The sequence below is a fragment of the Mya arenaria genome, chromosome 11, assembly GCF_026914265.1.
Source record: "Mya arenaria isolate MELC-2E11 chromosome 11, ASM2691426v1".
Classification (NCBI taxonomy): Eukaryota; Metazoa; Mollusca; class Bivalvia; order Myida; family Myidae; genus Mya; species Mya arenaria.
In genome coordinates, this window is record NC_069132.1 from 29,981,275 (window position 1) to 30,004,439 (window position 23,165).

Below are 23,165 nucleotides of genomic sequence, written 5' to 3' on the forward strand. Positions count from 1 at the left end.
GGGATGTCGGACTGAATGGGGTGGGGCAGGGAGGGGTGTCCGCCCTTTTTTAAGTATATCATTCACCAATAATGCAATTTGACAAATATTTCAAGATCTTTTAAGATCACAAAGTGTAATTAAATCCCACTCAAAAATGATTCTCCAACACAATGATGTTAATAAATGTTATGGCTGGTAATAATAGCGGGTAGTTTCATAGTTAAATATTCCTAACATAGTATCAACATATATAGGTGAAACAAAATGTTAACGCGTTGTCACAATGAGTCACCATCAATACATCAGTAGGCACAATTGACCGCATCATTTTAAAGTCTCAGGTAACACAGGAAGTGGCTATTATTTGCCTTATGCCTACTGCGTCATAGTGATGTCATAGTCCAACTTCTCTACATGAGCCACCTCTATGGAGGTCATCATGGATTTTCTTAATTTCATATTGGGAAACTTTTAAATCTTCATTATTTGATTTTAATGATATAATTATTTCAAATTTATTGTTTTTCTAGTTTGCAGATAGTTTATGGTGCACTGTAATCTCTAATAAATTCATAACCCGGAACACCCCAACTAAATGGAGCACCATTATTCAATGGGTTAACACCTTAAACACTGAATGGATAATTAAACTTCCAGCAGGCAGAATTAAGATCAGTTTCATGATGTATTGCGTAACTATTATGAAATGTCATGCGCCTGCTGGATTAGGCATGGTAGACATAAATTAACCCTTCTCTGAAATCCAGCTCTGCATGCAGTGGTGTTTTTCAATCCTTTTTTTGTACGGAAATTTGGCCCCATTCTTTTCCTGAAAAAGTAAATATTTTCCCCTTACCAGTTGAAAAATCCCCCTCAATTTTTTGGTGTTTGAAAGAGCACTGACCTTTTAACATTAGCAAACATAGCAATATAGTGCCTTTCATGAATATGTCGATGAGTTTGTTAAATAACTATATGAATCATGTTTGTATTTTTCCGCTTTTGGTCAAACTGACGGTATTTTTTCCCTGTTAAAGGGTCCCATCAACATTTCTTAAAAGTGGAAGAAAATCACTGGCTTTTGAAGGGATATTGGTATCAAATCCCGATGAGGCCCTGGGAGAAACACTGCCATCAAGAAAATATCAAGACAGTCAATATAATAAATATGTTAGATTAAATTTTCTTGCATACTGGACATCAATCTCAATAAAATCAGATCCCCAATACACGCTTCACGACGTTACGCTATGTAATGAAATGAAGTGAACGTCACGATATGATTTTAATGAGATTGACTGGACATGTGTTTCCGGTCATGTGACCAGTGCTGGAAAAACACTCTATGACGTCGGTATAAGCAACATCGCACGTGCTTTTTGGTGTAATTGTACAAAAGTTTGTTTTCAACGTCATTTTTTCCACAAATTGATAAATTTAGATATGCAAGAAAAAGTATCAATCATGTGTTTCCAGTCCGGCTTAGGCACGTGCCTTCGGGTAGGATTTTTCCATCCGTAATGGTAACACATGATAGATACTTATAATACAAATTTAGGACCAATTACTGGAAGCCTTAAATCAGGTGTCATTTTTCTATGCCCTGACAGTTCTTTAATAAATAACATATCCATGATTTTTTACTCATATTTCAGATTGAAAGTTACTGGACATATGAACTATGTCATGGCAAACATGTGAAGCAGTACCATGAAAACAAGGAACTAGGGCTGGTAAAATGAACTTTTAATTTATAGTTTTTATTTAAAACTCAAAATTGGTGAGGTTTTCCGAAATTTAAGCACACACTGACCCGATACCATCAAATAAATATAAAAAAAGTTTCTGCTAATTTACATTATGAAGCATGATTTAAGTGTATGTTATAGTGATCATTTACTGAGGTAAATATACCTGTGTTCTAAGTGAAAGCAGACGATATTTCATTAAAATTATGATATTTTTAAAATTTTACTTTGTCTGTCATTAAACTGAAATTTGACAGTGATATTGATATATATATATATATATAGCAATCATGTCAAATATGTATTTAAAAATATTTTTTTATGACAAGTTAACCTTATGTTTAACACAATATATATGGTAATGTATCATTGTTTGTACAACATGTGATGTGCTGAATTTACAGGCAAACACGGAAAAAACGATTTCCGAAAAAGTCAGTTAAATGACATGTTAAAAGTACATGTATGTTAACTACATTAATTTTGTACTTAAACATTCTTTATTATATGTAAAGTTACATTGTATGTGCCCTTAAAACCTTTGCCATCTGGTTTACATGTACATTACCTAAGGCAGTTTGTAAAGCACATTAAAGTTTATAACATAATGTTTAATATAATATAGTATTGCCATAGGTTGCTTTATCAACTGGAAATGTTTGATACATTTATGAAGTATAAAAAAAGAAAGTACCGGTAGGTGTAAGCTTAGTTTTAGAAAGGACACTGGTTGCTGCAGGAAAAGGACAGGGAGCTTAGGGAGAAATAACACACATCATATGGAGTTGTTAAGAACTTAATTATGATCAATTTGACAACAAATTATAGAATTGCGTATTCAGCATTCAGTTGTAAGAAAGCAAATGGGTGCACACGTTGGTCTCCATGAGGGCCTTGGGGTGCTACCAAAAAGGGCAGGGTGCAGCACCCCCCTATTACTCTTCAGCTTACCCATTTTATTATTCAGTATTAACAAATATTATACAACAAAGCACATTGCAAAGATATATATATATATGTGGATGGGAACGCGATTTTGATCATTGTGGCGCTAACGTGAATAACGAGAAAAAGCGAGAATCAAATCGCGCACTCTTTTCCCCTTGATGTTTCATGGTATTTTCGAGCTTAAAACTTAGTTATTTGTTGTCAACATAAAAAAAACACGTCAATTTCAGCAATAAACCCTCTGCAACACTATTTATTAACGTTTAGTTGATCATAACCTTTTAACGTGTGTTTAATTTACCGAAAGAGTTGGTCAGCTGTTCGGCTTTTGGACTTTGGTAACTACGTCTGTATGACGGTAAGGTGCAAACATTTCTGGTCGATGATGTGAGATGTTTTTGAAATAAAAACAGTATTATTTTATTTTTTTGAAACGAAAGAACATTGATCAGAATATGCTTGATCATGAAATGGTGGTTTATAACCGATATTTGTTCACATTCTGACAAACAACGCAGTAACCGACAAACTCCGCGCAGTGTTACTTCCCTTGCAGTACAGTAATCACTGCCACCACAAGATTTTCATCCAAAATTGGATGAAAACTTTTAATGGCATTTTTTTTAATCATATATATTTATTCTTATATCCTTTCTTAAATAATTACTTTACGCCAGTTGATAGGCATAATATGTTTTATAAAAAAATAACAATTAAAAAAAACATTCGGAAATGTTCGGTCTTTTTTCAAATTGAAAGTAGGATTTACAAATTACAATATCAACATGGATGTGTTGTTAGCTATTCAGACATGTATCGAACGTTTTGCATTTTTTCCTTTTATGGAATAAAATCGTTTATTTTCTAAACAAATGAAACATGTTGCTGGAATTTCTTTTAAAGGTGTTCCGTCCATTTTGTAAATTGCAATCACGTGCCGTTTCTATCATCACGTGATATTTGTGAAGGCAGTGATTACTGTACTGCAAGGGAAGTAACACTGCGCGGAGTTTGAGTAACCGAGACACCGTTTCCCAGTTATCACGAGGAACATCCGGTGTTAAACTTCAACGTTTCTGGGTTCAAAATGTGGAATTACAAGTGGTAAGTGCAAATAAAATGTTATTTAATCATTTATTGATTATGTTTAATCAGTATAACACAATCTGTAAGCTTGATAATGCAATTTGACAGTACTTTCACATGGCAATCAAAGTGATTGACAAAACCCGGAAGTGAATTCTGCGACACCTATTGGAAAATATTTTTTGTTGTTAGCAACCGATAATGACCGCCAAGGTTAAATGTTAAATGTTAAATAAACTATGAGTCAGTTCACGTTGTCACAGGCCTCGACGGTACCTTATGATATAGAATATATTCAAAATGATGATCCAGATTTTGCAAATGAACTACTTAAACTTGACAATCTTTATTTCAATGAACTTGTGCAGTCATCTCAAAGTCAAAATATAAAAGATTCAGATGAAAGGTCAATTTTATCATGTTTTATAAATAATGATGATTCTGATTGTGAAATAAACAATGAACAAGAGTCTGATTGTGAACATGATGTTTTTGAAACTAGTTTCAACGATGATGTACTTACTCTGTCAAATGATTATGATGGTACTTCAAGACCTGAAGATGTCAAGGAGATTCATAATGTAAACAAACTGCGAGCAGAAACATGTGGATGTAAAGGATTATATAATGGGAAACCATGCTCATCAGTAGTTGATTTTGAAAAACTGTTAGCTTACAGACAAAACTGCATGGACCTTTCAAATGATGAAAGAGAACTTGTTATTAAGAGTCTTTTGCTTGCCCATAGAGTTACCACTGGCAACATATTGTCCAATAAGAAATCACAAAAGACCCGTGTGAAACCATCGCAGATGTATTATTTTATGGGACACAAAATCTGTAAAACCACATTTATTTTTGCACATGCAACATCTTACTGCAGTTTGCAAAGAATGGCAAAATCACTGGATTCTGAGGGGATAAAGCCCAGAATTCATGGGAATAAGCACAAGGCCCCAGCTAACGCCCTTAGCTTTACAGACCAAAGCAGGTTGAAAACCTTTATTGAAAATTATGCAACAGACAATGCTTTGCCATTGCCAGGTCGGCTCCCTCATTGCCCAAATCAGACTGTTCTTTTATTGCCATCTGATGTTAACATTTCTGAAATTCATGAAATATATCAGGAAAGTGCTGTTGAGACTGGCTATAGACAAGTGTGTCTTAAAACATTTCGAAACATTTGGAATGAACTTTGCCCTCACATAGCCTTGGCAAAGCCAACGACAGACCTTTGTTTTAAATGCCAAAAATTTGGTGTAAAATTGGGAAAGTCGGGTCAGCTAAGTGATGAAGATAAAAATGAACTTGTAAGTGAGTACGAGGCTCATCTAAGCACTGCAAAAAAACAAAGAGAGCAGTACAAGGAGTTAACTGCTGCAAGCAAAGATGTTCATAGCAGTGAAATTCTTTCACAAGGTTAGAGCCATTCCAAAACCAAAATAAGATTTATATGTTAATATATTGATCAAAAATATTTGTTCTGAGTACACTTGTCTGTGCCACAATTAATTATTATTTACCCTAACATTTTCGGATACAGTGTATATTACTATCATTTGAAAGTTACTGAATAGCGGTCGGATCACCTGTTGTCATAAATTACAATACTATTTGATTTTTTTTAAATGCTATAATTATTGTCTTTAAAGGTGCTGAACCATGTAGCCAAGATGTGCACTACCACTACTCATGGGACTTTGCCCAGCAAGTTCACTATCCACATCATGCACAACAAGTTGGGCCGATATATTTCGCCACCCCACGAAAGTGCCAAGTGTTTGGCATGTGCGCCGAAGGTTCAGGTAAATTTTTATGGTTAGATGTCACTTGGAATTAAACAAGGAGTAACAGAATAAGACAGTTAAAACTAACTGAAGTAATACATAGTTTACAAATAATTTATTTTTCACAGTTTTTCCGTATTTTACCATTAAGAAAGATTACTAGGTATACCTAGTAGAATTCATTTTTATGCGTGATTGGCTTGTCGATGTTATCACGTGATATTACCAAGTTGGGTATGTAGCTTAAATGTTCCAAAGGTTTAGAGTAAGCCTTCGTAGCACAGTGAATACAACACTGGACTGCAATTTTGGCAACTACGGATCGAACATTAACATTTTGGTATTTTTCTTTCAATTTTGATATCAAAAAGTAAAACATTTTATTAAATAATTGTCCTGAGATTCATTACAGAAAAAACATTTTTTGATGCCAATCTGGTGTAAAGTCCCTTTAACAATTAATATTTATTAACAGGAAAGCAGACATTTTATCTTGTGGACGAGGCCGAATTGCCAGGGAAAGGAAGCGACAGTGTCGTGAGCATGGCCCACCACTACTTTCAGCACTTTGGCGTTGGTGAAAAACATGCTGAGGTATTTAGTGCTTCAAAACGATTACCCATTAAAATTATCTATAGAATAAATATGGATTAAAGGTTTTATCAGCCTATGCAAAGTTCATCCTTATTGCTGAGAAGAGATTATGATAATCAATAGTGAATATAATAGATGATGAAACTTAACATATATTACACCATGAAACACATTCTTACTCAGATGTTTTTCCATTTCACATTCGATGCTTGATAACAATTGGATAGTTAGTTTCAACTATGGCTTATGAAATGTGTCCCTCATTGTAACATTGTACTGCATAAAGCTCAAATATGAAAAAAGATTGTATTAAATTTTCCAGGTTCATTTTGATAATGCCGTTGGCCAAAACAAGAACCACACTGTGCTTTGGTATGCCATGTGGCGTGTTATGACAGGTCAGTTTTCTAATCTGTTAATAATTGTTCGTCTGTTTTTTAAGGATTTGTGCATTGAGCTGTCTTTTGAAATCAATCACATCATTGATACCTGCAAGCAGTGCTCTAATTTAATAGAATGCTGAACTGGATTAAGTTAAAGCATAGTTGGCAGTAATTTTATATAAGGGATATGTTATAACTAAATAAACATATATGTAAACACTCCATTATTGTAAGATTTATATGTCTTGAAAATTTTATTATACCATAGCTAAAATAATATCCTTAGTTTTTTTTTTTGAATATAGATACGTTTTATTTACACTGAACAGATCTTCCTACAATTTTCAGGACTGCATGAGAGTGTAACACTAAACACTATGTTGGCTGGGCACACCAAATTTGCTCCTGACTGTCACTTCGGCATCTGGAAGGTCAAGTGGCGATGCTGTAATGCCGAGAATCTTCAAGAAATTGCCCACACAGTATCCGCCTCTTCAAAGTCTGGCCACAACATCCCACAGCTGGTTAATGACCCTCAGCAGCCAGTGACATTTCACAGTTGGAAATCATTCCTAAATACGTATTTCAAAACTCTAAAGAATATCACCAAATACCACCATTTCCATGTATCAAAACAGAAACCAGGAGTTGTAGTTTGCAAAGAGTTTGTAGATTCATCAGAAAGTGAATTTAATCTTTTGAGGATGAATCCAGAATGTGGTATTTTGCCTGAACTAAAGCACGCACCGTGCCTAGATGCTGCACGTCAATGGTACCTTCACGATTCTATAGGTCCATTCTTTAGATCTGAGTCATCAAGATCTGCAGTATGCCCTAAACCAACTATGGGGAAAGTCAAAGTTGATATTGGCAAAAATGACACACCGAAAGGCAGTAAACGCAAACATAGCCTTCTGTGTTAATTTAATGTGGACTGGTTAAATGTAGTGCTGCATAGATATGTTTGTCAAACCAGCCAGGAAGTATACTTATGTCATAAATGGCATTTTAAGCAAGTGTAATAAATTGTAACATGACATCATAATAATGAATAGTGTTGAAAATGTGAACTCTTTGTAGTATCGATGTGTTTAGGACTTTAAATACTCACATTAGTAGGTTTGATATGAATATGAGAGGAAATGAAAAATAACTTATTGGGATTGTTTACTTAGATTGTTATAGGCTTGCAAAGTCCCTTTATATTAGTTGGACAGAAAACACTTCTTTAATCAACTTTGTATTGAACAACTTGAGAAATATCCTCTACATCTAAAGACTAGCGCAATTAAGTTATATGTATCTCTGCCATTTGAAGCAGGAGAAAGAATATTTGCTTTTTTGTTGCATTGCATTGTGGAAGTGTTTTTTATTACAAAATCATTGCAAACTACAACTCTGTTTTTTTGCAAATGAAAGAGAATGTGCAGATTTTTCCTTAATCACTTGCTAGGCCTTTAGCATTAATTACCGAAATGTGACTTGACAATTTAAGAAGATGCATTTTTTAGAATTAATACTTCAGTTGAAAATGACATCTCAATGAATTAAGTATTGTCATTTACTCATTTGTTGATGAAATGTTGATTGTAGATCAAATGTTTGTGGCAAATGTGAAAAAATGATCAAAAAATGGCATTATCACATGTAACCATAGCAACAGACTGTTGTTTCCATAGTTCTTTTTGTCATTTTGTACATAAATGAGCAATGTGTACTCTTTGTCTCTATGAATAAGTTAATGTGTTAGCTATAACATACAGTAAAGTTAGTATTTCGACATTGATAGTGCATTTAAAGTAAGAACATTTTTAATGGACATTGTTTTCAAACTGTTTATCAATGTGTAACAGAATGATCCATATCTTTTGATTTCTTTGTACAAAAATGACTTAAACTTAAGGTTTTTATATCTTACACACTTGGTATCATTTAGATGCCAAGAACTTAAAAGGCATTGTAAATTAGGAACACATCTTTTTGTGGCAGACTTCAAAAATGATTGGAATTAGCATTTTCATTAGTAACCATAGCAACAGATTTTTCAAACCAAATTTGCTCCTGACTGTCACTTCGGCATCTGGAAGGTCAAGTGGCGATGCTGTAATGCCGAGAATCTTCAAGAAATTGCCCACACAGTATCCGCCTCTTCAAAGTCTGGCCACAACATCCCACAGCTGGTTAATGACCCTCAGCAGCCAGTGACATTTCACAGTTGGAAATCATTCCTAAATACGTATTTCAAAACTCTAAAGAATATCACCAAATACCACCATTTCCATGTATCAAAACAGAAACCAGGAGTTGTAGTTTGCAAAGAGTTTGTAGATTCATCAGAAAGTGAATTTAATCTTTTGAGGATGAATCCAGAATGTGGTATTTTGCCTGAACTAAAGCACGCACCGTGCCTAGATGCTGCACGTCAATGGTACCTTCACGATTCTATAGGTCCATTCTTTAGATCTGAGTCATCAAGATCTGCAGTATGCCCTAAACCAACTATGGGGAAAGTCAAAGTTGATATTGGCAAAAATGACACACCGAAAGGCAGTAAACGCAAACATAGCCTTCTGTGTTAATTTAATGTGGACTGGTTAAATGTAGTGCTGCATAGATATGTTTGTCAAACCAGCCAGGAAGTATACTTATGTCATAAATGGCATTTTAAGCAAGTGTAATAAATTGTAACATGACATCATAATAATGAATAGTGTTGAAAATGTGAACTCTTTGTAGTATCGATGTGTTTAGGACTTTAAATACTCACATTAGTAGGTTTGATATGAATATGAGAGGAAATGAAAAATAACTTATTGGGATTGTTTACTTAGATTGTTATAGGCTTGCAAAGTCCCTTTATATTAGTTGGACAGAAAACACTTCTTTAATCAACTTTGTATTGAACAACTTGAGAAATATCCTCTACATCTAAAGACTAGCGCAATTAAGTTATATGTATCTCTGCCATTTGAAGCAGGAGAAAGAATATTTGCTTTTTTGTTGCATTGCATTGTGGAAGTGTTTTTTATTACAAAATCATTGCAAACTACAACTCTGTTTTTTTGCAAATGAAAGAGAATGTGCAGATTTTTCCTTAATCACTTGCTAGGCCTTTAGCATTAATTACCGAAATGTGACTTGACAATTTAAGAAGATGCATTTTTTAGAATTAATACTTCAGTTGAAAATGACATCTCAATGAATTAAGTATTGTCATTTACTCATTTGTTGATGAAATGTTGATTGTAGATCAAATGTTTGTGGCAAATGTGAAAAAATGATCAAAAAATGGCATTATCACATGTAACCATAGCAACAGACTGTTGTTTCCATAGTTCTTTTTGTCATTTTGTACATAAATGAGCAATGTGTACTCTTTGTCTCTATGAATAAGTTAATGTGTTAGCTATAACATACAGTAAAGTTAGTATTTCGACATTGATAGTGCATTTAAAGTAAGAACATTTTTAATGGACATTGTTTTCAAACTGTTTATCAATGTGTAACAGAATGATCCATATCTTTTGATTTCTTTGTACAAAAATGACTTAAACTTAAGGTTTTTATATCTTACACACTTGGTATCATTTAGATGCCAAGAACTTAAAAGGCATTGTAAATTAGGAACACATCTTTTTGTGGCAGACTTCAAAAATGATTGGAATTAGCATTTTCATTAGTAACCATAGCAACAGATTTTTGCTTTGACCGTTGTGGCCAATTTCTATGTCATTATGGACATTAGCAATGTGTACTTGCTATTTTAATTTTGAAGTTTATGTAACACTAGTAAAGATAAGTTAAAAATTTAAATATCTTGACATGGATATTGTATTCAAAATTAGAACAGTTTTGTTCAAATTGTTTTTTAGCGCTGTGTTTCAAAATGTTTCATATGTTTTTTTGAACTTTTGTGAAATTTAACTTGAAACTGCAGTTTTAATTTCTGAAAATACTTAGTATCATAAAGAAGTCAATAACTATAAATAATTTAACTAAGATATAATTCTTTGTTATGCAGACTTTCAAAAATGATTGGTAATAGCATTTTCATAAGTAACCATAGCAACTGAATTTTGCTATGACGTTTGTTGTAAGTTTCTTTATCACTATGGACATTAGCGATGTATACTTGTTATTTTCCTTTTGCAGTTTATGTGATTCAAGTAAAGATACATAGTTTTATATTTTAATATTTTGACTTTAATACTTCATTCAAAATAAGAACAGATTTAGCCAACATTTAGTTCAAATTGTGTTTAATCCCTCTTTTACAAAATGTTCTATATCCATTGGTTTTTTTAATATTTGACTTGCAACTTCAGATTTTATTTCTGCAATTGCTTGGTATCATAAAAAAGTCAATTACTTAAAACACAACTTTATGAATAACATTATTTTTTGGTAAACATGTAGAAAATGAGTGAAAATGGCTTTATCAATAGTTACCATAGCAACCAAATGCAGTTTTGAACTTTTTATTAACTTTTGTAATCAAACAATGAGTGCTTATTGTTTCTATGCTAAAACTTATATGTTACATGTAAATAGTCCTTGACATGATATTAATGTGACATGGATATTTCATTCTAAATAAACACATTAGACCATACATTTTGTTCATTTCAATTTCTACACCCGTGTTACGAAAAGTACTATATTTTTTTAGGTTTTGTGAATTTTGTCTTGAAACTTTGGATTTTTGTTCTAGAAATACTTGGCATCATAAAGGTAACAATATCTCAAAATGTCATTTTTGGGCCAGAATGATCATATTCCCATTCCCATCCACATATATATATATATATATATATATATATATATATATATATATATATATTTACATATAATTGAGACTTTTATATAGTGTACTTGTTATTTGTATTACATAATATTTGGGGGTTTTATGTATTAGTGTATGAGTGGCATCACATGCAAAAACATATTGTACAAAAAAGTCTATATAGGTGACTGCCAGTCTAGCTTAAAGTTAAGTAAAGCCATTTATGTATATAAATGTTTGTGTTTGTACATGCTAATTACTATGATTTAAATGGCAATTGAAGAGCCCCTTTCCTGGAGAGGTAGTAGGTCTTGTGTCAGTTATATGAACCCATAAGATGGAGGCTGGGTGCTATGGCCAGTGATCGAACTCAGAACAGTATTTAAAAGTGACAGCTGAACATTTATAATTATAGAGTTAAGACTGAACCTATCAACAATTTATTTTTAAAAAATGAGTTTTGACAGATTGTTCACAACTATTTCAAAGTTAACAATGATGAAAATGCAGGACATTGATAAAGATAACAATGCTGAACATGCAGGACATTGATAAAGTTAACAATGATGAAAATGCAGGACATTGATAAAGTTAACAATGCTGAAAATGCAGGACATTGATAAAGTTAACAATGCTGAAAATGCAGGACATTTATAGAGTGAACAATGCTGAAAATGCAGGACATTGATAAAGTTAACAATGCTGTAAATGCTGAACTTAAAATATAGTGAACAATGCTGTAAATGCAGAATTTTGATAAAGATAACAATGCTGTAAATGGCATCATTGCTGACTTGGAGAACTATTATATGTTTGATGATTTTAAACTTCCAGAGTTGTTATGAATTGAAAGTAAAGAATTGTAATGAAGTAAAAAATGGTGATGTTATCAAAGTTTTGAACTGTAACAATCTCAAATCTCGCCAGTAAGCTTTATATTGACTTCTTCTTTCTTCAGCAAAAGCCCAAGCTTCAGGAATATTACTTAGGACGAATGGATAAGGAGGAAGATAAGAAAACTACAAAATCAGGTATATCGAGTGTTCCAGAATTGTAGAATAAGGTATTTGGGAAATAAGACAATTCTCGTAAGTGTGAATCATGCATGTTTCATGTTTAAACATGTTTTAACACAGTAACCAATACAAGCCATTATGAAAGAGTCATCTTACCAATGGGTGTGCACTTTTTCATATCAATATTTTGCTCTACACCTGGTGGTTAGATGACCATGTATAACTAGTATTTGTAACAGGTTTAAACATGTTTGTATATGTACATGCATTATCATATTTTCCTCTATCTTTGGAGAAAGGTCCCTCAACCTCTATGTTAGGGGGAAAAGTACAAAGCTTGCTAGCAGAAGTTTTGTCAAAATTTAGGAAAACTGCATAAAGAAATTACATACCGGTACATGTTTATAGTGTAAAAATATTGAGTATTGAAACTTGTTTTTGAACATTTGTTGGCAAAATGAATTTTAAAAAACATAATTGTTTGTTTTCCGGTGCCATATGCTTTTAAAGATTCAGATGTTGAACATGTCTTGTTGTCAAGGACAGTGTTCAATAACCAGCGGGAGTATAAGTGAATAGAGTTGTTATTTATTTGCACACTTCTTATAACACTGCTCGGTATACTTTGTGTACCATTCTGAGAATAAATTAATGAATAAAAAAACAAATCACACATTCCAATAATGTACAAGTTTGTAAGTAAAGCATGAGGCCAAAACAAGTTATTATTCTGTTTTCTAATAAAACCCTGTAAGCTTTCATGTACTGGCCTTTAATTATTTACATTTACAACAATTGTGAAACAAGCTATTGCAACTCATATTAATCACTCTTGTTGGCACTATGTGACATGAGAGTGTGGTCTTGTGTTGTGTGGGAAAACTGGAGTACCCAAAGGAAACCCACTTGTCCGACTTGGTGACCACAAACCAAACTCTCATGCGCCCATGCCGGGAATCGAACCAAGGGCGCCTAGGCGAGGTTGATTGCACTAACCACTGTGCTTTAAATATTAGGGTCAGCACCTAAATTTAAGGGTCAGTGACAAGTCACTGGAACCAGACTTAGTTTTGTTATGGCCTTACACATATTGTGTCTGAAAAGAATTTTCTTTTCGTTCATTTGCCATTGTTTTTCTTCAGATGGTAAAGAGGAGACACGAGAAACAGATGTGAAAGACCCAGAAAAACAGAAATCAGCAGAACAGGTATTCTTCTTCTTCTTTTCCTCCCACTCCTCCTCCTCCAAAATCAGCTAATTCTGAGACAAAACAAATTATAAAAAGATGCCTAAACTGTCAATCTATTTTAGCTGTTAAGTTATCTTTGCTTATGGGGAAAGGCTAATCCTTGTGTAAAACTCAGCCTGAAATATAAACTATAACAATAAAAAAACTGTGAATATTTCTATAATGCGTCATTCAATGATTTTTCTATGATAACTTTTTCAATAATGTCCTTATTTGTTTCATTCCAAAATGCTATATCTGAGTTTATTTAAAAAAAATAAAAAATTAATGCACAGTTTCTTTATTCCGCTTGTATTTCTAAAGACTGAAAGTTGAATATAATATTGAACACAATTTGAAGACATCTTATTATCACATTTTATATGAATAATATTACTAGTTGTTTAACCATTCTAACATTTTTCACAGATTATAAAAAGCATTAAATTGGATGGCCTTGATTTACCATATTACGCTGTTACGATGGGCGGAGGATCTAATTGTGATGTGACGGGACAGCCAAGAAAGAGTCATGTGATGTATATCTGTCAGCCAAATGGTCGAGGCGAGATTTACCAACTTAAGGAGACATCTAGTTGTGAATATGACATCATTGTACTTACCGCGGTACTGTGTCAACATCCAGCATTCAAGTAAGATTTGTAGTGACTATCATGATGATGATACTTTCATTCTGTATAAGGTGTTGTTGTCAGCAGGGTTGACATCTGCATCGTGAAGCAACTTCAACTGTGGCAATGTATAAAAATTCTTTCAAGAAATTCATAAAAAACTTGATAAACATGTTCCTACAGTAGTCCATAACAGCCGCTTCAGAGTCTTTGACGATTTTTTTATTTTGTGACTCTACGCGTCCTTAACCCACTTGATGTTTTCCTAGCCAAGAATGACAGATCCCAGCGCTAAGTATATTGAGCTGAAAGATAACGGGAACCTGCTAGATGGTTTCAAAATGGCGATGCGTTATTGACAGAAGTCGATCTAAACTAAACTAATTATTTGTGTTTCATTAAACACTTGTGTAATAAGTAAAAGGTATTGGCTATAATAATGAAAGTGTAACTTTTGTGTTTAAATTTAACAGTGAAGTGTTCAGTATTGTGGAGTAACAGTTGAAGAATATATTTTACATTGGTACTGCTCAGTTGACTTGTGGCATTTAGGAAACAAAATGAATATCCAAATGTTAAAAAAGTTCCCTAAACGCGCATAATTGTGGCTAGTTGCTACAGATAATAACCATGTGTAGCTAAGATAATAACTATGGCTTTAACAATTGTTGCGTTATCCCATTATTCAACTGAAAAACAATGGCAGGCAAGTGTTGGTGTTAGCTGTTTGTTTAAATCTATTCTCCACTAGCCCTAAAAAGCCTCATTTCACAACCATTGTTGGCTACAATTTATGAAGAACTACTTTCAAGACTTTGAAAAAAAATGAAAAATATACAATCATGCCCAAATAACAAATAGCAATCATTGTATAAAGTGAGTGAATTTTCTAGCAGAATCATAGATGGATCTCCTTGATAGGCCAGTGTATGCAAAATTTATTATTTAATTTTTGAAAACGAGTTTAAATATTAATACGATTTCATGTAAGTAACATTCATTGTAGGCCAAAAGACCCTCCTGTAAGCCAAATTAGCTGTCACTCTGTCGAAGGATCTCCAACAAGACCCACTCGGCTAACGGAAATTCAAGTCGAATCTGAAATCTCCCTTGAACAGGTAAGGCTTGGAGGGAAGTGAATATTGTTTTTAGAGAGAAATAATGATTTTTTTCTTCAGTTTACTGAAAAGTGGAAGATTACCTTCTTTTTTTAGTGTTATCAAAATAACTATGAAATCGCTTTGATATGATGTTAAAAGGATGTGACCTTCAGATGAACCTTGCCTTCATTCAGCCTATAATGTCACCTGATGGGACTTTTTTTGTCTGACAGAAAAATGTTCTTGACTTTTTCAAATGTTTGTAACACATAGCAAAATCTAATTCAAGAATACAACCTACATTTTCAGCCAATGAAACAGCTCATTAGCCTGTACTCATTTGCCTGTCCATTATCATTTCTGCCTTTTCAAAAACACATTGATTTATCGTATTGTACATTGTTTTGTTAACATTATTCAGAAGATATTTATTTGTGTGTTTATATAAGCCCTTGAAAACAAAATAATAATAATAAAATAAATAATTATATTAAAAGTAATTTTATTTGTTTAAATGATACTCTTGTTTTGTGATTTAAATTCACGTATGTTAGTCTTGGTGGTAATTGTTTTTAATTTGCATTAAAAAAGGAATGTACAACTTACTGTCAGCAACAATCTTGAAAAATAATAGGAACCACTGTCAGATGTGTAATTGAAATTCATGAGAATCTGTTGTCAAACATTTTCATACCAAAATGGCGATGATTAAATGTTTGGTATACTGCAGTGGCATAGCATGTAGATTTTCTTCTTATTTAAATCACTGTAAACTAAGAAAAATTCCAATGGAAGGACATGGAAGGAAATAGTGCTTCAAAGTCTAAAAATATCCTATTCAACAAATAATCTTTTTAGTCGTCCTTTTAAAAACTCTTTCCAATGCAATTGGGTACCCTGATATACATTGAAATGGAAGAAAGTATGCAATGCAACATAGTTAAACCGGCGCCCAAATTCAAACAGCAAAGCTCGATGCATGAATACAGCTTGTGATTACATTCTTAGTCAATTGGAAGATATTAAGTAAAATCTTGCTGGTTAAAATCCACTCATTCTTAATCAATAAGATGTTTCTTAATCCCTTCTAACTTTTACTTAACCCTTTACTTCATAGATACGCAATTTTACTTATCTATCCATAGCTTCATAGATACGGATCTTAACGTTTTATCCATAGCTTCATAGATACGTAATCCTACGTATTCGTAATGTAGGGGCATTTATTTTCATACCTGATGCTTGTTTATGCGCTATAAATTCATATTCATGAAGTATAAACATCGATAAATACAATGCACTAAAAAAAACACTATGTTACTATTTAAAGAATTTCGAAAAATCGCAAAATAAGGTCACTGGTATCAAAGATGCGTAAAACGTTGACTGCGCAGGTTTGTGGGCATTCCTGTCTCGTTTTCCTCGTGGAAATTTACACAATACTGCAAGTTATAATTAACTACCAATAATACAACTATATTTTATTGATCACGCGCCTGACGTCACAGGTCATGGTTCGAAAACGTGTCAAAATGTCGGCCATGTTGGATAAACAAAAAATCATCTGGCTTGTATAAACAAAGGCCATAAATCATTATATGGGACATATGTGTCACTTCTGTTTCGCTAATCCGGTCATAAAAATGCGCATCTGCTTCTACAAATTGAAAGTAAGTACAAATGTGTTATAAAATAATGACTATCCCTATTGTTAAACTTTGACATGACCCAATTTAACATCGATCAGCTGTTGAAACACGTGTTTTCGAATACACAAGAATGCAATGTAGAGCTAATTTCTGCCCTTGTTAACTTCAGTTTAAAACAACATTCCTGAATAATGTCATTTATATTTCAGTGTTTGTCTGATGAATCGGAACATTCTGGCTTCAATTAAAATGAGTTTGAGACATTGAGTACGACGTCGAGAATTCAGACCTCGGCGTCACGCACACAAGGATACGAGCAATGAGGATTTTTAAAATCAAACCCAAATGACAATACATGGACATGCAATAAACGATATAAATTTAGTAAACAATAGCATGCAGGCCTCATGTAGTAGTTGAATAATAACTTTATTTGTTCATTGTAGTATTAAATAACCGAAAGTTATAAGTACTGTGACTGTTGATCAACTTTTTTTTCTTCTGTATCATATATATATATATAAATATACCGTGCTTCTTTGTTGTGAACTATTTTTTAATTCTGTCCATCTTTGTTTCAATTCAGGTTGCATTAAATGAATTATAAAAATATGTTGTTTATATAATATTTCGTGTTATGTTTGATAAATAAAAGTGTAATAAAAATTAATTTTCATCAAATTTGACATATTTTTCTGTTTGTTTATGAATATCATGCGGAAATAATTTAGATAACAAAATTAAATTTATATGACTGGATTGGAAATTTAATTCTCTATAAACTTTACATTGATGACTTATTGATTAAACCAAAAGAAATACTAAGAAAATAGGTTTGTAATACATTAGGGTTAAAATTCCAATAATATCAATAATCTCCTATGAAGTAGGGGTACTGATACGAAACTAGGACATTTGCCCCCCCGGATGTTTGCCCCCCCGGATGTTTGCCCCCCTTTTGGACCATCGCGGACATTTGCCCCCCCGCCGTTTTCGAGGGGGCGGACATTTGCCCCCCCGCCGTTTTCAAGGGGGCGGACATTTGCCCCCCCCGGTTTTATAAGTTTATACCAAGACATTAAAAATATATTAATTTATAAAAAAAATGAACATTTTTTTCTTTAACTATTTGTTCAATTTACGTGCAAACTGCCAACCGATTTACACCAGTTTGTATGTTTGTCACTAATTACATATAAATACAGATTACACCGTTCAGGTCACACATTTTTCTCGTTAATTATCTCTTCTTTGATATCATGCAAACAGAGGTAAATAGCGCGATCGAGATTGCTTTAATTGTTTCTCATTAATTAACTCTTCTTTGATATCATGCAAACAGAGGTAAATAGCGCGATCGAGATTGCTTTAATTGTTTCTCATTAATTAACTCTTCTTTGATATCATGCAAACAGAGGTAAATAGCGCGATCGAGATTGCTTTAATTGTTTCTCATTAATTAACACTTCTTTGATATCATGCACACATAGGTAATTAGCGCGATCGGGATTGCTTTAATTGTAGTGTTGGATCGCACTTTAATACAAACACATGTTTGGTGTTGATAGTTTGTAAGATTATTAAAGTTATCGCATTATCGAGTAGTCTCCCTTCTCTTATGTCGTGGCTTTTATTTGATTGAAGACATGCAAAATACACAAATTGGAGTTATGTTGGTTAATAAGCAATTTTGGTATAGGTTTGTCTAGAATATTACTTATATAACCGGAGGGGGGGCAAATGTCCGCCCCCTCGAACATTGAGGGGGGGGCAAATGTCCGCCCCCTCGAAAACGGCGGGGGGGCAAATGTCCGCCATGGTCCAAAAGGGGGGCAAACATCCGGGGGGGCAAATGTCCGTTTACCGATATGAACTGATAAGCCATGAACTGGCAGCCTGAAATGGCTTAGGTTTACATGAAGTAAAGGGTTAAAGTAAGTAACTGATTAATATATGTTTTTGTCTTTTCATTTATAAAACTTAAACCTCTGCTAATGTTATCCAGGAAGAAAATGAATTCCCCAGCGCTCCCAGCCACAAAGGTGGGACCCATCCCACCAGTACCCCACCCCAGGGGACAAAGCCCGGGGGATCCACCCCACAGCATGTCGACCCCAGGCCAGAAACAAAGATAGGGGTGCAGGCAGACAAGTCACTTCTCAGGGACTTCCTGGCCGGAGATTATTGTATCCATGGGGTACGTTAATTTAGAAAAATGATATTACTATAAATATTCTTGTAACACAACTGACTGACTGTGAATGTTAAAAACAAATGATATGTAATAATAATAACTGTTTAGACTTACCCAGAATATATAAAAAAAAAAATTCAATAAATGGTAGCCAAAATATTTTGGATAACTTATATGTAAAAAAGGATTGCCAGACAACATAACAATTATATCAACCCCCCCCCCCCCAAAAAAAAAGATAATAAAAAATCATGGAAATTATCAATACAATGATATATGAGGGCTGTTTTATATTTTAATCCTTGAATTACAGGGCACAGGTTGGTGGAGACACGAGTTCTGCTACAAGAAACACGCCAAACAATATCATGAGGTAATACAAGTAAAAAACATCGTCTTATTTTTAGCTTGTCTGTTTTTGTATTGACATATTAGGCGTCATTGTCATTGGCAGCCTTAGCGTGCAAAAACTCAAACCTTAAACTCAGAAAACATGAATGTTATTTAAATTAAACTTGGTACGCAAGTCATATTTTTCTTTATTAAATAAAAAACAGCTTTGTTTTTAGCTCTACTGGCCAAAGGCCAGAAGAGCTTATGCGATGGTATTGTGTACGTAGTATGTGCGTCCGTGTGTTCATGCATCCATGTGTCTCTAAACAATTTCTTGTGAACACGATACAGTTTTCAGTTTTGTTGTATCTCGATGAAACTTGTACAGTACTATTTAGATATCCATTAAAGCTCTGTTCCTTTTGAAAACCAGCCAGATCTGCCCATGCATGCCTAGATTATGGGTCTTGAAAGTATAAAAAAATGCCAATGAAAATGACCACAAGAGCCATGCCAGTAGAGCATAGGCCCTCTTGGGCCTCTTGTTTTATGGTGTAAGGGGATGGATGGACTCGATGTGCGCCCGAACATATTGAGTTTTCATAATTTAAGAAGCCCTGATTGTGACCATTGTCATTCTTGTCAGTAAAGGTTTGTTACTGGCAGACAAGTATCCATCATAGTTTTAATTGAAATATTTAATTAATTTCCAAAGTTTTTAAGTTTCACACTTCCTAATCTATGCTCTTACCAATGAGATTTACCCCCACAGGACCAGAATGGTGACACAATTATCTATCTGGGACTCTGGGACAGCGGGAAGCACCTTAATTGGCTTCAACAGAACCCTGGGAAACGTCCTAAACCCATTGGCCAGAGAAAGTAGGTGGTTTCTTACATGCTTCTGGGACTACTGCTGGAGTAACAGCAACACTAAATTAAAACTCAGCCAACTAAGAATTTGAGTGCTTCACAAAGCGCACATGTATATACATGAGTCACACCTTGTTATGAATCTACAACATCATGTTACGGCTGTTGTAGCCATTTCTCATACTGTTAGATATCTAGTCCCAGATTGGATGAATCAGTTTTTGGACACAAAATGCAAAATGCTTTGTGGGGATGAGTGCTTTGATAAAACTTTTCAAGTCACCAATTTCCTTTAGGAAAGTATTGTTTAAATGTGCACAGTGATATTCTTTGCCTCACTTGATATACTCCAAATATTGGTACCAACCTGGTTAGGAGGTTGTTAATGACTTTTCTTCTTTAAGAGTTAATAGATTTTTCATGACTTCCCTTCTTCTTGAGATAATAGATTGTTCATGAATTATATTCTTCAAGAGTTAAAAGATTGTTCATGACTTCTCTTCTATAGGAGATAATAGATTGTTCATGACTTCTCTTCTTCATGAGTTAATAGATTGTTAATGACTTCTCTTCTTTAAGAGTTAATAGATTGTTCATGAATTATATTCTTCAATAGTTAATAGATTGTTAATGACTTCTCTTCTTTAAGAGTTAATAGATTGTTCATGACTTCTGTTCTTTAAGAGTTAATAGATTGTTCATGACTTCTCTTCTTTAAGAGTTAATAGATTGTTCATGACTTCTCTTCTTTAAGAGTTAATAGATTGTTCATGACTTCTCTTCTTTAAGAGTTAATAGATTGTTCATGACTTCTCTTCTTTATGAGTTACTAGATTGATCATGACTTCTCTTCTTCATGAGTTAATAGATTGTTAATGAATTCTCTTCTTTAAGAGTTAATAGATTGTTAATGACGTCTCTTCTTCATGAGTTAATAGATTGTTAATGACTTCTCTTCTTTAAGAGTTAATAGATTGTTCATGAATTCTCTTCTTTAAGAGTTATAGATTGTTCATGACTTCTCGTCTTCATGAGTTAATAGATTGTTAATGACTTCTCTTCTTTAAGAGTTAATAGATTGTTCATGAATTATATTCTTCAAGAGTTAAAATTTGTTCATGACTTCTCTTCTTTAAGAGTTAATAGATTGTCCACGACTTCTCTTCTTCATGAGTTAATAGATTGTTAATGACTTCTCTTCTTTAAGAGTTAATAGATTGCTCATGAATTATATTCTTCATGACTTAATACATTGTTAATGACTTCTCTTCTTTAAGAGTTAATAGATTGTTAATGACTTCTCTTCTTTAAGAGTTAATAGATTGTTCATGACTTCTCTTCTTTAAGAGTTAATATATTGTTCATTGCTTCTCTTCTTTAAGAGTTAATAGATTGTTCATGACTTCTCTTCTTCATGAGTTAATAGATTCTCTTCTTCATGAGTTAATAGATTGTTAATGAATTCTCTTCTTTAAGAGTTAATATATTGTTCATGACTTCTCTTCTTCATGAGTTTATAGATTGTTAATGACTTCTCTTTTTTAAGAGTTAATAGATTGTTCATGACTTCTCTTCTTCATGAGTTAATATATTGTTCATGACTTCTCTTCTTCATGAGTTAATAGATTGTTCATGACTTCTCTTCTTCATGAGTTAATAGATTGTTCATGACTTCTCTTCCTCATGAGTTAATAGATTGTTCATGACTTCTCTTCTACAGGAGATAATAGATTGTTCATGACTTCTCTTCTTCATGAGTTAATAGATTGTTCATGACTTCTCTTCTTCATGAGTTAATAGATTGTTCATGACTTCTCTTCTTTAAGAGTTAATAGATTGATCATGAAATACATTCTTCATGAGTTAATAAATTGATCATGATTTATCTTCTTCAGGAGATAATATATTGTTCATGACTTCTCTTCTTCAGGAGTTAATAAATTTCATGACTTCTTCTGTTTCAGGAGTGTATCAATGTATTACACTAATGGAGATGTTTGTGATCTGACTGGAAAACCCCGTTTTGTAGAGGTCAAATTAAAGTAAGTGAACTGAAATATTTGACTTGATTAAAGCTATCTTAAGTGTTTAATGAAGGCTGACTAACTGTTGTCAATATCAATATGCTTTTTGAGAAAACATAAATTTACAACAATACTGTTAACGAATATCACTTACAATTAAAAAAAAGTAATAAGTTTCGAAGGACTTCATGATTATCCGTGCACAGAAAAATTCATATACAGATGGAGCGATTCTTTACAGACATTGTTGAAATATATTTAAACACATAAACACTCTCTTTTTTTATTTTAAATAAATTATGTGAAGACTCAACCAATATCCTGAAAATAATGAGATTAAACATTGTGAAAATAAGCTGAACAGCGAGGACGCCAATGACGTCACTTGTTTCATTGATGTCTTTAATTGCAATAAAGGTCATTAGAGCAACCGTTTTACTTTAACATGGATTCCATAGTGTCTGATTTCTGATGATGTTGCTTTCAAGATTTGCTTAACATTCATTGAAGCAATCGCAAGAAGGAGTGTAAATATCATATTGCAGGAAACATCCTCGTTGCAACCAGATTAGTATTACTGTATCTTAAAACATTAATTTCATTTAGTTAGTGTAAACTTTGTTCATTTATTATAGCATCAACCATAAATGTTTATATTAACATACTTCCCTCTATTTCAGATGTTTAAAAGGTTCAAACCAACCTCATGCAGTCTCTATATACTTAGTGGAACCACAACCTTGTGAATATGTTCTTGGGGTAGGTCAATATTTGTTTAAGGAAGAGCATTGAGTTTGCTAAGTAT

At 33.2% G+C, this 23,165-nt stretch overlaps 3 protein-coding genes across 4 annotated transcripts in view; 2 read left to right on the forward strand and 1 right to left on the reverse strand.

Annotated features, from left to right (window-relative positions):
* The window catches only part of LOC128209639 (transmembrane protein 87A-like), a 42,508-nt gene extending 38,801 nt beyond the window's left edge, over positions 1-3,707 (reverse strand). For both annotated transcript variants that reach the window (XM_052913755.1, XM_052913754.1), the window contains exon 1: positions 2,980-3,707. The gene's annotated coding sequence lies outside the window, so the exon portion shown is untranslated. The remainder of the gene's footprint in view (positions 1-2,979) is intronic.
* The window catches only part of LOC128209640 (endoplasmic reticulum lectin 1-like), a 29,249-nt gene that overhangs the window by 2,714 nt on the left and 3,370 nt on the right, over positions 1-23,165 (forward strand). Inside the window, exons 4-13 of the mRNA XM_052913756.1 lie at positions 1,638-1,715; positions 12,270-12,342; positions 13,470-13,534; positions 13,985-14,208; positions 15,194-15,305; positions 18,942-19,133; positions 19,444-19,503; positions 20,236-20,345; positions 22,301-22,378; positions 23,041-23,119. Of these exons, the coding sequence (XP_052769716.1) occupies positions 1,638-1,715; positions 12,270-12,342; positions 13,470-13,534; positions 13,985-14,208; positions 15,194-15,305; positions 18,942-19,133; positions 19,444-19,503; positions 20,236-20,345; positions 22,301-22,378; positions 23,041-23,119 (1,071 nt within the window). The remainder of the gene's footprint in view (positions 1-1,637; positions 1,716-12,269; positions 12,343-13,469; positions 13,535-13,984; positions 14,209-15,193; positions 15,306-18,941; positions 19,134-19,443; positions 19,504-20,235; positions 20,346-22,300; positions 22,379-23,040; positions 23,120-23,165) is intronic.
* LOC128209636 (uncharacterized) lies at positions 3,798-8,705 on the forward strand. Its single transcript, XM_052913753.1, has 5 exons — positions 3,798-5,183; positions 5,417-5,569; positions 6,027-6,145; positions 6,468-6,543; positions 6,877-8,705. Exons 1-5 carry the CDS (start codon positions 4,004-4,006, stop codon positions 7,449-7,451), a joined length of 2,103 nt encoding a protein of 700 aa, XP_052769713.1. The 5' UTR covers positions 3,798-4,003; the 3' UTR covers positions 7,452-8,705.